This window comes from Liolophura sinensis, chromosome 8 (assembly GCF_032854445.1).
Source record: "Liolophura sinensis isolate JHLJ2023 chromosome 8, CUHK_Ljap_v2, whole genome shotgun sequence".
In the NCBI taxonomy this organism is placed as follows: Eukaryota; Metazoa; Mollusca; class Polyplacophora; order Chitonida; family Chitonidae; genus Liolophura; species Liolophura sinensis.
This window is the reverse complement of record NC_088302.1, coordinates 33,884,509-33,902,978: the sequence shown is the minus strand read 5'-3', so window position 1 is coordinate 33,902,978 and position 18,470 is coordinate 33,884,509. Positions and strand designations below refer to the sequence as shown.

Here is an 18,470-nt window from a genome sequence, read left to right as displayed (position 1 = left end):
CCTCCTCAAAATGCAAGAGCGGAGACGATGCCGTGAAAGGGAAGGCGCTGGACCAACAAACTGACGAATATCATGCAGTTTGTTGGTTGTCTGGTCATCCCATTGAGCCTGAAACAAGAGCTTGATATAGGAGCAAATAAGTGAACGCAAGTCCGAATATGGAACGCCCGACAGTGAAACAACTTATGTGGAGACTATCACGGGGAACTCGTAAAACTCCTTCCCGCCTGTATAAAGACAGTTCAAAGCTGGGAAATCATTTATTCTTTCCTTTATTATGTCACAATTATCGGTGTATGTATTCTCATAAAACATATATATCGAAGTACACACGCACTGTAACGTCACAGAAGAAAAGGATGTGTTTTACTCTCATCTTGAATCTTCTGAATAGTTCTTCATCGAGTCCCATTATTATAGGATGTTTTCTGTCAATGAGGTTTTATATTGGGAAAGTTATAAATTTGTGGGAAGGCCCTCGCTGGTCCTACGATATAGTGGTTCCTTCTTAAAATCCACGAGACCTGGGCCAACTAGGTCGCAGGTTCAAATCCTAGCCGTGTCTGCTGATTTCGTGTCTTCACTCATGAAGTAACAATGTAGCTGAGAGGTTTAATAGTCTTATCTACCAGCGGAGCTATGACCCATTTCCTTCACCCATAATCTGACGGCGTCGTAGAAGTGAAATGTTCTTGCACAAGATATGAAACACCGATGGTATAAACGAATAAATTTATAACCGCATTGAGACTCGTCTACACCAATACAGCCTAGTGACATACTTTCATGATCAAAAACAGATAGTTGTTTTTGTCTGATAGTGAGCTTAATGTACGCCTACTAATCAGATGTGTTTCATAACTTCTGACAACGGATATTGTCATGGAGCGCGCGTGTATTCTACAAAGTCATGTCTGTCTGCCATGTACGTCAAAAATTCAAAAGCTCGCCATAATGCCTAGTATTCGTTGTCAAAAATGAAAACAATTGTCTGTCTTAAGAAGATTTTCATAATGTGGCGAAATGCTTTTTCTATGACCCAAAAATTAACACTAAAATATGTCAAATTTGTATTTAAGTCAGAAATCGATATACATGTATGTAGAGGGTAAGCCAGTGTAGAATTCAGGTTTTTTAATTCCTATGTAGGCCTACATATCAGACTAGGAATTCGTACATCAGCTCTGGAGATTTCTCTCGTAATCTCTTGTTATTCACACAAGCAAGCTTTAGATTCCATTATATAATATCTACCGTTAAATATAGCGATTTACACACTTACACTCAGCTATTTGTGCACACCAGATTCACGTGATAGAGGAAATCCCTGTACCCTCGTTTTCAGACTAATGACGTCATTGGACATTGGGAAACCACGGAAGGATGGACGACAGTGAGATCCCAAAAACGATGTGATGTTTTTGTCGAATTTAGGTTATACTTTAGGTAATTAGGACGATTTAAATATGTCAGTTCTACAGAGATTATGGAACAACACAGAAACAACAAATCGGAGCACCAAACAAAAGGTATGCATGCATTTTGGGAAGAAGATTGACTGGGACTGGGATTGGGAGGGCAGCGTAACGCGCATGGGGTCTGCACACTGATTTGTCTCATATCCATGTGAGAACCAGTCCAGAGAACACAGATTCATATTTTATAGGAATAGTTACATTATTCATTCCAGTAAAATTACATCCAAGTTATTTAGTTAACATAGGTTTATGATTAATGGGTGCAAGGGGATTTCTATTTTGTAACTTTACAAGGCTACAGTTGTGATATCATAGCTAGTGTGCCCCTGTTCGTCATGTAACAACTGCAAGGGAGTGTAAATAAAATTATGATGTCGCTGAACCTTCTGCCTTCTCATCTTCCAAAGAATGAGTGTCTTGGGACAGGTTCCATAAAATGTAGGCGAAGTCAATTTCTTTGAGTGTTAGAGGTCTGTATGCGTACCCTGATTCCTCCGCGACACCAGGTGTGCCCTTTTTAACCAATGTACATGTAAATGTAGCAGGAATATGTAATTGTAGTCAGTAAAACAACATGTTGAGATTCCAAACAACTTAATGGAATGACAGCACAGTTTAATAGTTCATATTTAATATACTGGTACACAATTATTTTGGGGCCAAGTACAAAACTGAAGTTGTGGCTTAAATCTGATCAGATCTGGTCTTAATACTGTTTTGGATATTTTCATCATGCATCTATGTATGTTCATATTGCTGTCTCTTTATATAATTGGTTTTACACAGGATGAAGTGGAGAGCTTGTCAGAGCAGGTGTTCAACCCATACACAGAGCTACAAGTCCTTCAGGGTCATGGTGACATTGTCCGCCTTCTGCTCAAAATTGATAACACAAGGTAATCAGGTTGATTTGTATAGTACAGGTATGTAAAATACAGGTGCTGTAAATGACGGAAAATTTCATCCACGTCTAAAATGGTAAGTTTTCCCGATTCTCAATATTCTATTGACTTTAGAACCATGTGTGTTATGGTTTGTTTATGAGATATGTAATATCCTACTAGAAAAATGTAACTTCAGCAAAAGTAATATTGTATTACATATATTTGCCTGTAATAATTCATTTCGGTGGGGAGGGAGACATTTTAGGCCATTCACAGTAACCCTACAAAACTCTTAATACAATAAATCCCAGAATCCAGATGGTATTGCAAGAAACTGTTTGTTGTGATTAAAATGTTGGCAGAAGTGATATTAATACCACTCACACAAACAAACAGATGACGAAAATGCACATGTTAGGACAGATTTCTTTTGGCAAGCAATGCTCCACTCAGTTCCATTATAGAGTGTCAAGAAAAATTTAATGCATTGTTATGATTATGCTAAACTGTGAAATTTTAATGGCTGATGTATTAAAGTTAAATATCTAAATTAAAAAGAAAAGCAGATCATGTGTATGACCCTAAATTACATGTAAATCATGGTTGAGAGCGGACACTTGTTGTAGTGTGAGGATGTTGTGTTACCTCTTTACTGACAGATTATCTAAATTACAACTCCATACAGCTGAAATAAATATAATTTGACATAATTTTTCCTTAAGTGTCGTTAAAGTAGATCCCCAGCACTTAGCCTTCCAAACTGCAGATGGATAGTTTGATGTCCCCTGAATCCGTTCTGATTGATTAAAACCTTGAAATCGTGAGAAAAACAGCAGAATTTGGTCATCAAACATCAGAAAATCTACTCCGCTTCGATCAAGCCACCGTTGACCTTGTGACGTCAAAGTGTCTGAAACTTCTTTATGTGTGTATCACAGACAGCAAGAAACAATCATTATACTTTCACAGATAATTACGACATTATTCTATGCCCAAGTGTAGCTTGCAGCTGCAGTAACACAACGCAGGATACTGTAAATTTACATACATGGGCTAAAAATGGCACACATTTACAAAATATGGGCCAGATCTCATGAAAAACGCCTTTGGTTAAGGGGGACTTGATCGTAGTTGTATGAGAACACAAGAGATCAGCTCGATTGTTAATTTCACCGGCGTTGAGTGACAGACTGTTGTCGTCAGTGCAACTCACAATCGGCTGGCCAAACTGAATGGATCGTCGTATTGCGGCCGTTGTCGCTCAACATAGCTATAAAAATTTACAGTCTGTTAACTGTGAAACCGTGCCAAATTGTACACGGTTACTACGATAATTCGGTTAAACGTCCAATTTGTGTCACACAAACCAGACGGGAGCACAATTTCTATCATCTACATGGCTGATATGTAAGTGATAATCAGCCATCATATCACCCAGTCACTATGCTGTACATGCTTTTCTAATACTCCAGTAGCCTATTTTTCAAAGTATTGTTGTAAAACTGTTTAACTTATATGATTTTCAGGGTGCTGATTAAGAGGTGTACATGTAGGGTAATTATAGATTAAATCAAACGATAGCTTCTGGAAAAGCACACTGTGGGTAGGCCTAATGAATGGATTTGGCTGTGCTTTGTAGGGCTTTTCAATACATAATCCCGGCAGGTACTCACGGCATGACGTCACATGGCCAGGGCTCTTCAGTCGATAAGATAGGGGCAGAAGATCAAACTTCAACGTGTTTTTTTTAATGGATCTAGCCAACAAAATATTCTTTAAATGCAGTTTATGGACTAACATAGCATAAATTTTGTCTTTAGGGAACATTTAGTGTGAAAATATAGTGGTTAGGGTTCTCCTTTAAATATTTTTTTCACGTCCACATCACTAAAATGCCTAGGTGAACAGAAATTAAAACAATGTTTACTGCCCAATACTGTACATGTAAATTATGTCTTCTGTTCACAGATTTGCGTCTGCTGCTGATGACAATACAGCTGTAATATGGAATATTAAGGTAGGGTCGCAGCCATTTATCAAAATATTTCAATCTCAGATCTAGTTTTATTGGACAGAATAATACAAGCTGTAATCATCCACTACAGACTTATTTATGTTATTTATCTGATATTACACAAATGTGTGAATCATTACAAACATGTGAATTATTGCAAATGTGTGAATGATTTCAAATATGTGAATGATTTCAATTGTGTGAATGATTACAAATGTGTGAATTATTTCAAATATGTCAATTGATCTTGCAGACTGCTCAGAAGTCTTGTGTTCTCTATGGCCACACTCGACCTGTGGCTTGCATGCTACTGCTAGCGCCATCTAGTGAGGGATTTGAGGATCCCATGTTAGTGACGGGTTCATCAGATAAGCAGATCAAAGTAAATACAACAGCATTCTCATTAACATTAAGGTGTTATGGGTTGTCTTCAGAGTGGGATATGTTTTTAATTGCATCAAAAATCTAAATTTACTATTCTAGTGAAATGTTTAAGAACTTTTAATTGAACTACCTCATTTCTAGACTTAATAATTGGTAATGTCTGTGACAAGTCAAGTACCGATTGGACAGGTTTCTGTATATTTAACTCTGACTTGGTTGAGTGTTGTGTCTGTTGTCTTCAACATGGTTATTCAGTGAGGCAGCACTTAATAATGATATTGGGGCTGTCCAGCTACTAGTATAAAGTTTTGTTATTTGAGCAAAATAACTTTGTTGAAAGTTTTGTTAAATAAACCACATCAAGAAGACATGAAAACTATCAAATAAAGAAAAAAAATAATGCACAGTAGTGAATAACTAACATATTTGTATTATAAGCATGTTTGTATTCTGTCTTAATTGCAAGCATTAATTAATGATAAACAACACCGAAAAAGACTACCTGTGGAGTTTCCTTGATGTCACTCCGTCTTAAACTCAACTGATAAACCATGACAAAAGTTTACCACTTGATTTCAGGTATGGGACATAGAGACAGGGGAATGTGTACAGACTGTGTTAGACCACAGCAGCTCTGTCAGGGTAGGCACTACTTCCTGTTTAAGTTTGTTTGTTGGAATTGTATTTACTTGTGTTTGAAATAATACAGCTTGACTAGGGAATAATGTACTTAAAGAATGATATATATAAGTTGATGCATATATATATATATATATATATATATATATATGTGTGTGTGTGTGTGTGTGTGTGTGTGTGTGTGTGTGGATTAATTATTTCATTGATGTTTTATGCCATGTGCACAACGTATATGATCATGGTAGGTAAATAAATTTGGCTGGCCATGAAGACAACTGCCACACTTTATCAGTGCCTGACAAAGCCGGCGCCTTAAGGTGGATGCTGGATTTGAACTCGTAACCTTGGCAGTAGCAATCTACAAATGTAGATTAGGGATAGCTGTCTGAATACATCGATAAAACAATGGACTGTATGCTAAGGTACATGTTAGATAAACACTAATGATTAAGGAAACGATGTTTACTGCTCACAGCCTGCTAATGTTTCTTTTCCTTTGCAGAGTCTGTTGTCACTGGAAAATGGATCACTTTTCTGTTCGGGAGGGAAAAAGTTGTGTGTTTGGACGAGAAAAGGGCAGTTGCTAAGTTCGACATTGTCGCTTAATGATGGTAAGAACATGTATTTTACTGCAATGGGAAAGACTTTAATACCTGTAGAGATGTGAAGAACCCATTCAAGGAGAATATATATATTTATATTTCTGGTTTTCAGTAGTTACATGTATTAATGTGTGAATGGAGCCTGGGTATTTCCACGTAAGCGAAAATTTAGAACGGAAGTAGAAATGTATGATTTACAAGGAGCATAGAAAATTGAAAATACACCAAGGTGGTGCTTGTTGACTATAAGTATTAACACTAGGAAGGGGTGAAAGGGTCGCAAACAGAGGGAGTGGGATTGTGATTGTATTATTACATTTTGTAGATAATACTTTTGATCCTAACCATCCATCCTACGTCCATTGTGGTTGGATGGCACGTGTATCATACGTCCACTACACGCAGACCACGGCCGAACTTTGATCAAACACGCCGTTGTCCTCCGCCTCCCATCCGTGTAGGGTCGGCTAAGGGTCAGCCCACGGTCTAACGACAGTCTGTGTATGATGCCGCCATGGTCAGCGTATCGTTTTACGACATTTATTCACTTACTGGAGTTTGACGTAATGACATGGGACATACTCTGTAGGCCTTGTATTGTTCGCGTGACTATCTCTGTATATTTTTGGAACTTTATGATTGATATTAAACATAACACATGCACGGACGAGACTGATACTTTGTGGTAGGTAATTATTTGGGCGGCAAAAATTGGATTGGAATTGGGCCAATAGATTTCGTTTTACCAGTACCAAACTCTCCGGTTTTGATCTATACTTTCTTTGGTGTATTTTCATAATTTATACATGAATAGGTAGAGGGATATTTTCAAAATATAGCATTTTATAGATTGATTTAATGCCAACTTTAGGATGCACATATATCTATATATATATATATATATATATATATATATATATATATATATATATATAGGCATGGGACGTACATCGCATGTCTGCAAGCGTATATAAAGGATAAATATGATTGTTCTCATCTTATAATAAACACATTTTTGTGCTTATAAAAATTAATAAACAATAGTGTTGACAGTTGTGAAATTGGGTACACAATTTAGGGACTTTAGATTAAAGGGAAAACAGTAACACGCTGACCTTACCTATCAGGAATTCCAATTTTATAAATTGTAGGCCTTGAGTGATGTACCGATATGACTCAATACATATACATTTTCAATAGACATTTTTTAAGCTTATATAAGCACACAGGCTGACACACATCGCACAGTAAAGTCAAATATTCCTGCGTAATTTTGGTCCTACAGGTAACGGGTGATAAATTTACTAATAAACCAAAGAACTTTAGTCTGTTTCCAAATTCTGAAACACAGCCACGGTTGTATACAGCTGCCATGTACAGTGCGGACTTCAGAGAAAGCAATATGTTGCATATACATATGTTCATAGGCAGATAACTCTGCCATAAATGCCTCTAAGTAGGCTTGTTCTTTAATAATTAGTGAAGTAGTTTATGTTATACACAAAATTTCATATACTCGAGACGCCCAGTACAAACTTGAATCCTCTGTCCTCATGGGAATGGTGTATACAGGTGACGGACCTAAACAGGAGGGGTCCCAAACAGTAAGCTAATAAAACTCGAATTTTGTGCAAAATTTGTGCGCAAATAAATGTACTGCAAGCTATCATGGTGTTCAAGAGGCATGACGGTTTACAGCAAATCGGTCCGTATTTAGCATTAAAGCATTTGATCATCATAGGCCGAGGGTCTGCTGAAGGTCGGCCAGGGGTCAGCCGAGGGTCTGCGTTCAATTGCCAGAGAATCATGTCACAGTAGACGTACGAAGTGTATTGTACGCTAACCATAGGCCGATCGTTAGTGTATCCTCTGGCCACAGTGGGCACAGGATTGATGGTTAGGATCCAGCTAAACTGTATATGATTTTTGTGGTTTCTTGTAGAGGATATTAATTTGATGATAGCCACAGTGTATCCTCTGGCCACAGTGGGCACAGGATTGATGGTTAGGATCCGGCTAAACTGTATATGATTTTTGTGGTTTCTTGTAGAGGGTATTAATTTGATGATAGCCACAGTGTATCCTCTGGCCACACTGGGCACAGGATTGATGGTTAGGGTCCGGCTAAACTGTATATGATTTTTGTGCTTTCTTGTAGAGGATATTAATTTGATGATAGCCACAGTGTATCCTCTGGCCACAGTGGGCACAGGATTGATGGTTAGGGTCCGGCTAAACTGTATATGATTTTTGTGGTTTCTTGTAGAGGGTATTAATTTGATGATAACCACAGTGTATCCTCTGGCCACAGTGGGCACAGGATTGATGGTTAGGGTCCGGCTAAACTGTATATGATTTTTGTGGTTTCTTGTAGAGGATATTAATTTGATGATAGCCACAGTGTATCCTCTGGCCACAGTGGGCACAGGATTGATGGTTAGGGTCCGGCTAAACTGTATATGATTTTTGTGCTTTCTTGTAAAGGGTATTAATTTGATGATAGCCACAGTGTATCCTCTGGCCACAGTGGGCACAGGATTGATGGTTAGGGTCCGGCTAAACTGTATATGATTTTTGTGGTTTCTTGTAGAGGATATTAATTTGATGGTAGCCACAGTGTATCCTCTGGCCACAGTGGGCACAGGATTGATGGTTAGGGTCCGGCTAAACTGTATATGATTTTTGTGCTTTCTTGTAGAGGATATTAATTTGATGATAGCCACAGTGTATCCTCTGGACACAGTGGGCACAGGATTGATGGTTAGGGTCCGGCTAAACTGTATATGATTTTTGTGGTTTCTTGTAGAGGATATTAATTTGATGATAGCCACAGTGTATCCTCTGGCCACAGTGGGCACAGGATTGATGGTTAGGATCCGGCTAAACTGTATATGATTTTTGTGCTTTCTTGTAGAGGGTATTAATTTGATGATAGCCACAGTGTATCCTCTGGCCACACTGGGCACAGGATTGATGGTTAGGATCCGGCTAAACTGTATATGATTTTTGTGGTTTCTTGTAGAGGATATTAATTTGATGATAGCCACAAAGAACAATCGAGTAGTGACAGCGGCAGACAAGCAGTTGTGTAAGTACTCATGTACTCATCAGAATCATTTAATTCATTATTTGTAATAACTGCACTAATTTATCATTACATTCTTTCTGGTTTTCTTCAGTCTGGTGTTCAAAATGAGGCTGCATTATTCTGACAGACCTGAGCAAAATTGAACATCACACAAATGATACTTACTGTGTATTTTATCAGTTTCATTCTTCTGTCTAATTTGAGGTAAAAATACATTTAGTGATAGCATTTTTTCTCTTTCAGCCAGTGCATTAATTGTATGATTCCATTGCATACCTCACAGGTGTCTATTCTGTTGTGAAAATAATCACCTCACTGACGTCCAATACGGACTGTTCATACGAGGTAACTCTGGTGAAGAAGCTGCCTCCTCACCGTGAAGCCATTCGTTGTCTGATTAACGTGTCAGGTTAGTGCTTTATTCAGTTTGATATTTGCACTTGTGATCAAAACAAAAACAAAAATAATACAAGCACTGTTTTCATGAGTTGATTAGTCAACCTTTGGTCTGTAACTACATCTGAGCCAGTGCTCTGTGCCACAAAGCTATGATAGAGTTTTAACTATCTATTCATGTATGTCTTTATAAACATGTATAATCAATGACGTAGTTACAATCAACTTTACAGTTGCATTGTGGAACTGGTCACTGAACAGCTGTACAAACTCTTGCCCTGTACTGTCTATCTCATTCATTGAAGCAACATTTTGGCCGTTAGTCGCTTTTTCATTCAATCATTCAGTCAGTGGTTTGGCTGGTTATTAAAATCTTGACATCCAATCTTTTAAAATTGGTCATTGACTTGCTGTGGCCTTTGTGCTAGAAGACATGAAACCTTAAGTAACAGAATTTTTGTGTGATACCGCAGCTATTGCAAACTTGAGCTGTAGACATAAAATAACTCTTTGTCAAGTTCGGGTTCCTCTTCAAATGTAATGTACAGGAGAGCTGTGTTTAGACAGCACTTAATATATTATAGGGGGCCCTGTGGCAGAGGTGGTTAGCGTGCCAACATGGCACAGTGACCCAAGAGCCTCTCACCAGTGCGGTAACAGTGAGTTAAAGTCCAGCTAATGCTAGCTTCCTCTCTGAGTGTATGTTGGAAAGTTTCCCAGCGAATTGCAGATGTTTTTGGGTTTCCCCCGGGCTATGCCGGGTTTCCTCCCACCATAATGCTGCTGTTGTCGTATAAGTCAAATATTCTTGAGTACACCGTAAAACACCAGTCAAATAAATCAGCAAATAATACAGTCTGTTTTAATGTCTACATGAACCTTGCTGTAATATTGCCTTTAATTTGGAGTCCTTCATCTTTCCTCTTGTGTTTTCTGTTAAAGATGCTTCCTTTGCAAGTGGCTCCATAGATGGCACCATCATTTTGTGGACAACACAAACACTAGCGCCCTCTAGGTACTTCAACTCCATCCCAGACTATCAAGGGAGGGAACACCTGTATCCATACAGCATCCAGCACATGATATGTATTGATGAGGTGAGTTTTTGTCTAATGTACCGTCTAAATTCATACTGATCTCCCTTAATCTCTTGTTTCAATTTTAAGTTCATGATGCACATGAACAGTGAGCATAGTGCACCAAATGCAATAGGTTAAAATACTCTTTCTGTTTACAGAGGTACATTGTGGCAGGAATAGGTTCAGGCTTCTGTGTGTATGGCACAGTGTGTGGATCAGTGCTGATGACCAAAGCAAAGACACTTTACTCTAAAATACTCTTTCTGTTTACAGAGGTACATTGTGGCAGGAATAGGTTCAGGCTTCTGTGTGTATGGCACAGTGTGTGGATCAGTGCTGATGACCAAAGCAAAGACACTTTACTCTAAAATACTCTTTCTGTTTACAGAGGTACATTGTGGCAGGAATAGGTTCAGGCTTCTGTGTGTATGACACAGTGTGTGGATCAGTGCTGATGACCAAAGCAAAGGCACATTACTCTAAAATACTCTTTCTGTTTACAGAGGTACATTGTGGCAGGAATAGGTTCAGGCTTCTGTGTGTATGACACAGTGTGTGGATCAGTGCTGATGACCAAAGCAAAGGCACATTACTCTAAAATACTCTTTCTTTTACAGAGGTACATTGTGGCAGGAATAGGTTCAGGCTTCTGTGTGTATGACACAGTGTGTGGATCAGTGCTGATGACCAAAGCAAAGGCACATTACTCTAAAATACTCTTCGTGGGCTTTGTCTGGGACAAGTAAGTTTACCTGGTTTCTTAATGCTGTATTAAAGTCTTGATTCAAAAAAACCAATTTTAATTGTCGAATTTTTAGGGCTAGTGATTTAAACACTTACTGTATTTTTTGACCGTGGGAAGTAAGAGCGAGAGTACTTTTACTGTAGCCTTTTAGCATGATTGCACGATGTATATTCAAGTATATTCTTAGGCTTTTTCTCTGTGTAGATTGATGAAACTATACTTTTTTTATGAAGGCCTGTAATCGAACAACGCTAGCTATGTATTTTTGTCTCCACAATCAAATTAATAAACCATATAAATTGCACTAAAAGTTTGTCTTAAATATGTGTAAAGATTAAGGAATTAAGGGATTAAGAAATTAAGGAATTAATTAATTAAGCTTGCCATTTGTACACCTTTGGCAGACTTACTTCCATTTCTGCTGACACCCTACCTTCACTATAGATTGATATGCACATGCATGGTCTCCTCCTAATACAGAGAGAATTGTAAACAATATCGCTGTTGTGAAATGAAGGAAATAATCCCTGTGGTCCTATGCATCAAATATAGATGTGTTAACTACATATACATATAAACGTCAGTTAAGTAATTTTTGTTGCATATATTTTATTTTTAGTACCTTCTTGGTGACATGTTCAGAGGATGGCTCTCTCCGACTGTGGGGACACAGCCAGACACTACAGCTGGCTCAGCTTGACACCAGTAAACACGGGGACAATGTCCTCTCACGATTTACTGGCTACAGGTAAGGGCTCTGAGGATGGCTGTCTCAGTCTGTGGGGCCACAACCAGACAATACAGCTGGCTCAGCTTGACACCAATAAACACGGGGACAATGTCCTCTCACGATTTACTGGCTACAGGTAAGGGCTCTGAGGATGGCTGTCTCAGTCTGTGGGGACACAACCAGACAATACAGCTGGCTCAGCTTGACACCAGTAAACACGGGGACAATGTCCTCTCACGATTTACTGGCTACAGGTAAAGGCTCTGGGGATGGCTGTCTCAGTCTGTGGGGACACAGCCAGACACTACAGCTGGCTCAGCTTGACACCAGTAAACACGGGGACAATGTCCTCTCACGATTTACTGGCTACAGGTAAGGGCTCTGGGGATCGCTGTCTCGGACTGTGGGGACACAGCCAGACACTACAGCTGGCTCAGCTTGACACCAGTAAACACAGGGACAATGTCCTCTCACGATTTACTGGCTACAGGTAAGGGCTCTGAGGATGGCTCTTTCCAACTGTGGGGACACAGCCAGACACTACAGCTGGCTCAACTTGACACCAGTAAACACAGGGACAATGTCCTCTCATGATTTACTGGCTACAGGTAAGGGCTCTGGGGATGGCTCTCTCAGTCTGTGGGGACACAGCCAGACACTACAGCTGGCTCAGCTTGACACCAGTAAACACGGGGACAATGTCCTCTCACGATTTACTAGCTACAGGTAAGGGCTCTGAGGATGGCTGTTTCAGTCTGTGGGGACAGCCAGACACTACAGCTGGCTCAGCTTGACACCAGTAAACACGAGGACAATGTCCTCTCACGATTTACTGGCTACAGGTAAGGGCTCTGAGAATGGCTGTTTCAGTCTGTGGGGACACAGCCAGACACTACAGCTGGCTCAGCTTGACACCAGTAAACACAGGGACAATGTCCTCTCACGATTTACTGGCTACAGGTAAGGGCTCTGAGGATGGCTGTCTCAGTCTGTGGGGACACAGCCAGACACTACAGCTGGCTCAGCTTGACACCAGTAAACACGGGGACAATGTCCTCTCACGATTTACTGGCTACAGGTAAGGGCTCTGAGGATGGCTGTCTCAGTCTGTGGGGACACAGCCAGACACTACAGCTGGCTCAGCTTGACACCAGTAAACACGGGGACAATGTCCTCTCACGATTTACTGGCTACAGGTAAGGGCTCTGAGGATGGCTGTCTCAGTCTGTGGGGACACAGCCAGATACTACAGCTGGCTCAGCTTGACACCAGTAAACACGGGGACAATGTCCTCTCACGATTTACTGGCTACAGGTAAGGGCTCTGAGGATGGCTGTCTCAGTCTGTGGGGACACAGCCAGACACTACAGCTGGCTCAGCTTGACACCAGTAAACACGGGGACAATGTCCTCTCACGATTTACTGGCTACAGGTAAGGGCTCTGGGGATGGCTGTCTCAGTCTGTAGGGACACAGCCAGACACTACAGCTGGCTCAGCTTGACACCAGTAAACACGGGGACAATGTCCTCTCACGATTTACTGGCTACAGGTAAGGGCTCTGGGGATGGTTGTCTCAGTCTGTGGGGACACAGCCAGACGCTACAGCTGGCTCAGCTTGACACCAGTAAACACAGGGACAATGTCCTCTCACGATTTACTGGCTACAGGTAAGGGCTCTGGGGATGGCTGTCTCAGTCTGTGGGGACACAGCCAGATGCTACAGCTGGCTCAGCTTGACACCAGTAAACACGGGGACAATGTCCTCTCACGATTTACTGGCTACAGGTAAGGGCTCTGGGGATGGCTGTCTCAGTCTGTGGGGACACAGCCAGATGCTACAGCTGGCTCAGCTTGACACCTGTAAACATGAGGACGTGTCCTCTCACGATTTACTGGCTACAGGTTAGGGCTCTGGGGATGGCTGTCTCAGTCTGTGGGGACACAGCCAGACACTACAGCTGGCTCCGCTTGACACCAATAAACACGGGGACAATGTCCTCTCACGATTTACTGGCTACAGGTTAGGGCTCTGAGGATGGCTGTCTCAATCTGTGGGGACACAGACTCTACATGTAGGTCAGCTCAGACAAGCGTTGGTGGAAGCAATAGATTAAGTACATTATATATTTATGTTTATGCCAATTATTTCTTTTTTTTACTCAGTGCTGCTATACCATATTCAAGAATATTTCACTGAAAAACTAGTGTCAGATCTGTAACTGGAGGAAAAATAGCTCCACATACATGTACATGTACACTTGTTTCATACACACACGTGACAGTACATGTACACTTGTTTTATACACTCACCTGACAGTACATGTACACTTGTTTTGTACACACACGACAGTACATGTACACTTGTTTTATACACCCACCTGACAGTACATGTACACTTGTCTTGTAAACACACATGACAGTACATGTACACTTGCCTTGTATACCCACCTGACAGTACATGTACACTTGTCTTGTAAACACACGTGACAGTATATGTACACTTGTTTTGTACACCCGCCTGACAGTACATGTACACTTGTCTTGTAAACACACATGACAGTACATGTACACTTGTTTTATACACCCACCTGACAGTACATGTACACTTGTTTTGTACACACACATGACAGTACATGTACACTTGCCTTGTATACCCACCTGACAGTACATGTATACTTGTCTTGTAAACAGACGTGACAGTACGTGTACACTTGTTTTATACACACATGTGACAGTACATGTACACTTGTTTTATACACCCACCTGACAGTACATGTACACTCGTTTTGTACACACACATGACAGTACATGTACACTTGTTTTGTACACCCACCTGACAGTACATGTACACTTGTCTTGTAAACAGACGTGACAGTACATGTACACTTGTTTTGTACACACAAGTGACTGTACATGTACGTGTATGTTGGGACACCTGGAATTCTGAAATCTTTTTACAGACAAGTAGCATTTGTATACTGACCAAGTGATGCTAATATACTAACAATGCTGGCAAAGATATTTAATTGTAGAAAAATAAATCAGGCCCTACATATCACTGGGTTTCTTAATAAATTGCAAGAATGCTGTAAAGTTGAAAAATATATTTAAAAAAAATCTCAGGGAAAGAGACACAGTTTAAGGACAGATGGAAACATTTTTATTGCTATTTTACAATGAACTTAAAACAGTTATGAATGCGTGAGATGAATAAGTGGGAGTAGTTAAAAAAATAGAAACATAAATGTGTCAGATATATTATTCAGATATCACAGATATTCTTATGATTGGTGAGAAAAAAATGTGATGCTTGTGTTTGCTGTTATGAAAACTGATTTTCATTCAGCTTATATTTTTGTTCACGTCACTGTTTATTAGCCTTTGACAAATGAGAGCGCAGACATTAATTGGTCTGTCACTGGATTGACGGCAGCTTTAATTTATTTGTTCATTTGATTGGTGTGTTAAGCCATTCTCTAGATTGTTTAACTTACGACGACTGGATGTTTGTCAGATATGTGTGTGTGATGATAGCCGTGGTTACTCCATGTCTCCAGACACTCCAGGTGTGAATGATTGCACAATACAGTTTCAAACACTGACATATTATTTATTTATTTGATTGGTGTTTTACTCCGTACTCAAGAATATTTCACTTATGTGGTGGTGGCCAGCATTATGGTGGGGGAAAACGGACAAAGCCCGGGGGAAGCCCACGATCATCCGCAGGTTGCTTGCAGACCTTCCCACATACGGCCGCAGAGGAAGCCAGCATGAGCTGGACTTGAACTCATAGCGACCACATTGGTGAGAGGCCTTTGGGTCATTATGCTGCGCCAGCACGCCACTGACATAATAAACAAACTTTGAAACATCTCATTTCAGCATTGACTACCTTCGCCACTGTAGAGCAGAGGATTACCTGATGGAGTTACAGCTGATGGGGGAGTGTCTGGGGCATTCAGGGGCAGTACAGGTAAATGTCTCACCATCACACTGCAGTCTGACACAACTGAATACTACCACAGTCACATTACACCTTGACTGGTTAAATTAGATTTCTTTCCAAATTTGGGTGAGGTTACACCAAAGCAAAGCAGATACATACTTTCATTTTTGCAATTTGTTTTGTTTCTACAAATTTCTGGGTGTATCACAAATGCAGCACTGCATTTTGCAATAATTTTTTTTTAATCTTCAAACTTTGCATCAAATACCACAATAAATCACATATTGCAACTGAATACATTCAGGAAATATGATATGCCATACCACAGACTTGAAATCTGTTTCAAACCAGTTTTGTTGTATGTGAAAATTTGACCTAAGGCAGTTGGACTACAAACAGCAGCTCAGGGCAGACTACACTATGAGTTTCTGTGCTCTGTGTCATGCAACACGGAAACAGCTAATTGCAACTGTTCATCTGAAAGTGCATCTACATGCATATGAACAACAGGGAAGCAAGTTAATTAATTTATATATTTGATTTGTGTTTTACGCCGTACTCAAGAATATTTCACTTATACAACGGCAGCCATCATTATGTTGTGAGGAAACCAGGCAAAGCCTGGGGGAAACCCACGACCATGAACTCACAGTGATCGCGTTGGTGTGAGGCTCCTGGGTGATTACGCTGCGCTAGCGGACTAACCGAGAAACAGAGGCACCAGGAAGCTTTGTCATAACATAATCCTATGTGTATAAAGACTGATAGGTACATGAAGCTACATGTAGTTTCATCTTATTACCTTCATGCGCACTTTGTGGGCCCTGACGTGATTTCTCTCTTTAGGGTAATTACACAGTAGTGAGCAGTGCAAGAAAAAAGCGCTTCACCTTGAACAGTTTGAACATAAATGTGTAGACCCAAAAAACATGGAAAGGTGTAGGCAGATCTTACCAACGTGTAACTCAAGATACTTTCTTTAATGTTTATGCAAATCTTTAATAGTGCACTTTCATTGGGCTGGAAATGATAGATTTCTGTCATTTTTCCTCTGTTGAAGATGTTTTTGGATTATGGCACTCATGGAGTGGTCTCCTGCGGCGTGGACAGTTTGATTATTGCCTGGAAGGTAAGACTGACATATTACTGTGTGGGTCATTCCACAGTGTGCGTGTTAGGTAGAGGCGTGTGTGTGTGTGTGTGTGTGTGTTAGGTGTGTGTGTGTGTGTGCGTGTGTGTTAGGTGTGTGTGTGTTTGTGTGCATGTGTGTTAGGTGTGTGTGTGTGTGTGTGCGTGCGTGCATTAGGTGTGTGTGCGCACGTGTGTGTGTGTGTGTGTGCGTTAGGTAGGTGTGTGTGTGTTAGGTGTGTGCGTGTGTGTGTGTATTAGGTGTGTGTTTGTGTGTATTAGGTGTGTGTGTGTGTGTGTGTGTGTTAGGTGTGTGTGTGTGCGTGCGCGTGTGTGTTAGGTGTGTGTGTGTTAGGTGTGTGTGTGTGTGTGTGCGTTAGGTGTAGGTGTGTGCGTTCAACTCGCAGCTAATGCTCTAATAATACTCTAATAATGAGACAATACTCTGCACAGGAAAAATGAAAAGTTTAACATTTTTCCAACAGAGTGAAATGCTACTAAAACGTCAAAGTTTGCAGTGGTATGTTGGGATCAAATGGGTGTTAGTGATGTCACATGCATTTCTTGTTTGCAATAATTGCATGGTCCATTTGGCAAATGCACTTACACATGTACTTGTAGCTCTTTATGCAGGTTGAGTGGGAAGGTCTGTCAGCAACCTGTGGATGGTCGTGGGTTTCCTCTGCCCGGTTTCCTCCCACCATATTGCTGGCCGCCGTCGTATAAGTGAAACACTCTTGAGTACGGCGTAAAACACCAATCAAATAAATAAATAAATGTATGCAGGTATGCTCTTTGAAGGTAGAAATCTAGTGTTCTTCTGTGTTTTAAATTGCTCAAAATTGGTGTGATGTCTGGTCCATTGTCTCGCATGAATTTTACATGGTTTCAATAAAAATAAATCAAGCTATTTTCCTGGACCTTTTTACAACATCAGTACCTTATTTCTTCTAATTTTTGGGACACCTGGTCTGCTCATTTTTCTCACATGGTTAGACCATTTAATGAACAACATACTCATATCTGTACTTTTCCAAAAGGCTTGTAAAGAAATGTAATATTCTGCTTTTAACACTACTAATATCTGTCCCAAAAAATGGAAGACTCAGGGTAGTCATGTTTTTCTTTGCCTTTAAATAGCATGGTTCAGTAGTGACTATTGCTAATCAGGTAGAAGCATGTCCTGTGTCATATCACATATGATTATGTTGCGATTTCTCTCTGCTTTCAGAATGCAGAAATTCAGAGCTTGAACAGAACCGACCTTCTGCGAGAAATGCTGATGGGAGCAGCAGGAATTGTCTAGTGTGGATACCAGTGGACCACAGACAGATCTAGTCATTGTTGTACATA

The 18,470-nt window shown here is 40.3% G+C and overlaps 1 protein-coding gene across 1 annotated transcript; it reads left to right on the top strand.

Annotated features, from left to right (window-relative positions):
- The first annotated feature begins 1,381 nt into the window (after positions 1 to 1,381).
- On the top strand, positions 1,382 to 18,469 carry LOC135473444 (WD repeat-containing protein 41-like). The gene is made up of 17 exons (XM_064753295.1): positions 1,382 to 1,529; positions 2,265 to 2,374; positions 4,331 to 4,379; positions 4,630 to 4,758; positions 5,340 to 5,402; positions 5,902 to 6,010; positions 9,024 to 9,089; positions 9,373 to 9,498; positions 10,428 to 10,582; positions 11,182 to 11,306; positions 11,929 to 12,057; positions 12,910 to 12,999; positions 13,283 to 13,445; positions 13,948 to 14,060; positions 15,926 to 16,016; positions 17,050 to 17,118; positions 18,349 to 18,469. The coding sequence occupies exons 1-17, from the start codon at positions 1,467 to 1,469 to the stop codon at positions 18,421 to 18,423; spliced, it is 1,725 nt and encodes a 574-aa protein (XP_064609365.1). The 5' UTR covers positions 1,382 to 1,466; the 3' UTR covers positions 18,424 to 18,469.
- The last annotated feature ends 1 nt before the right edge of the window (position 18,470 follows it).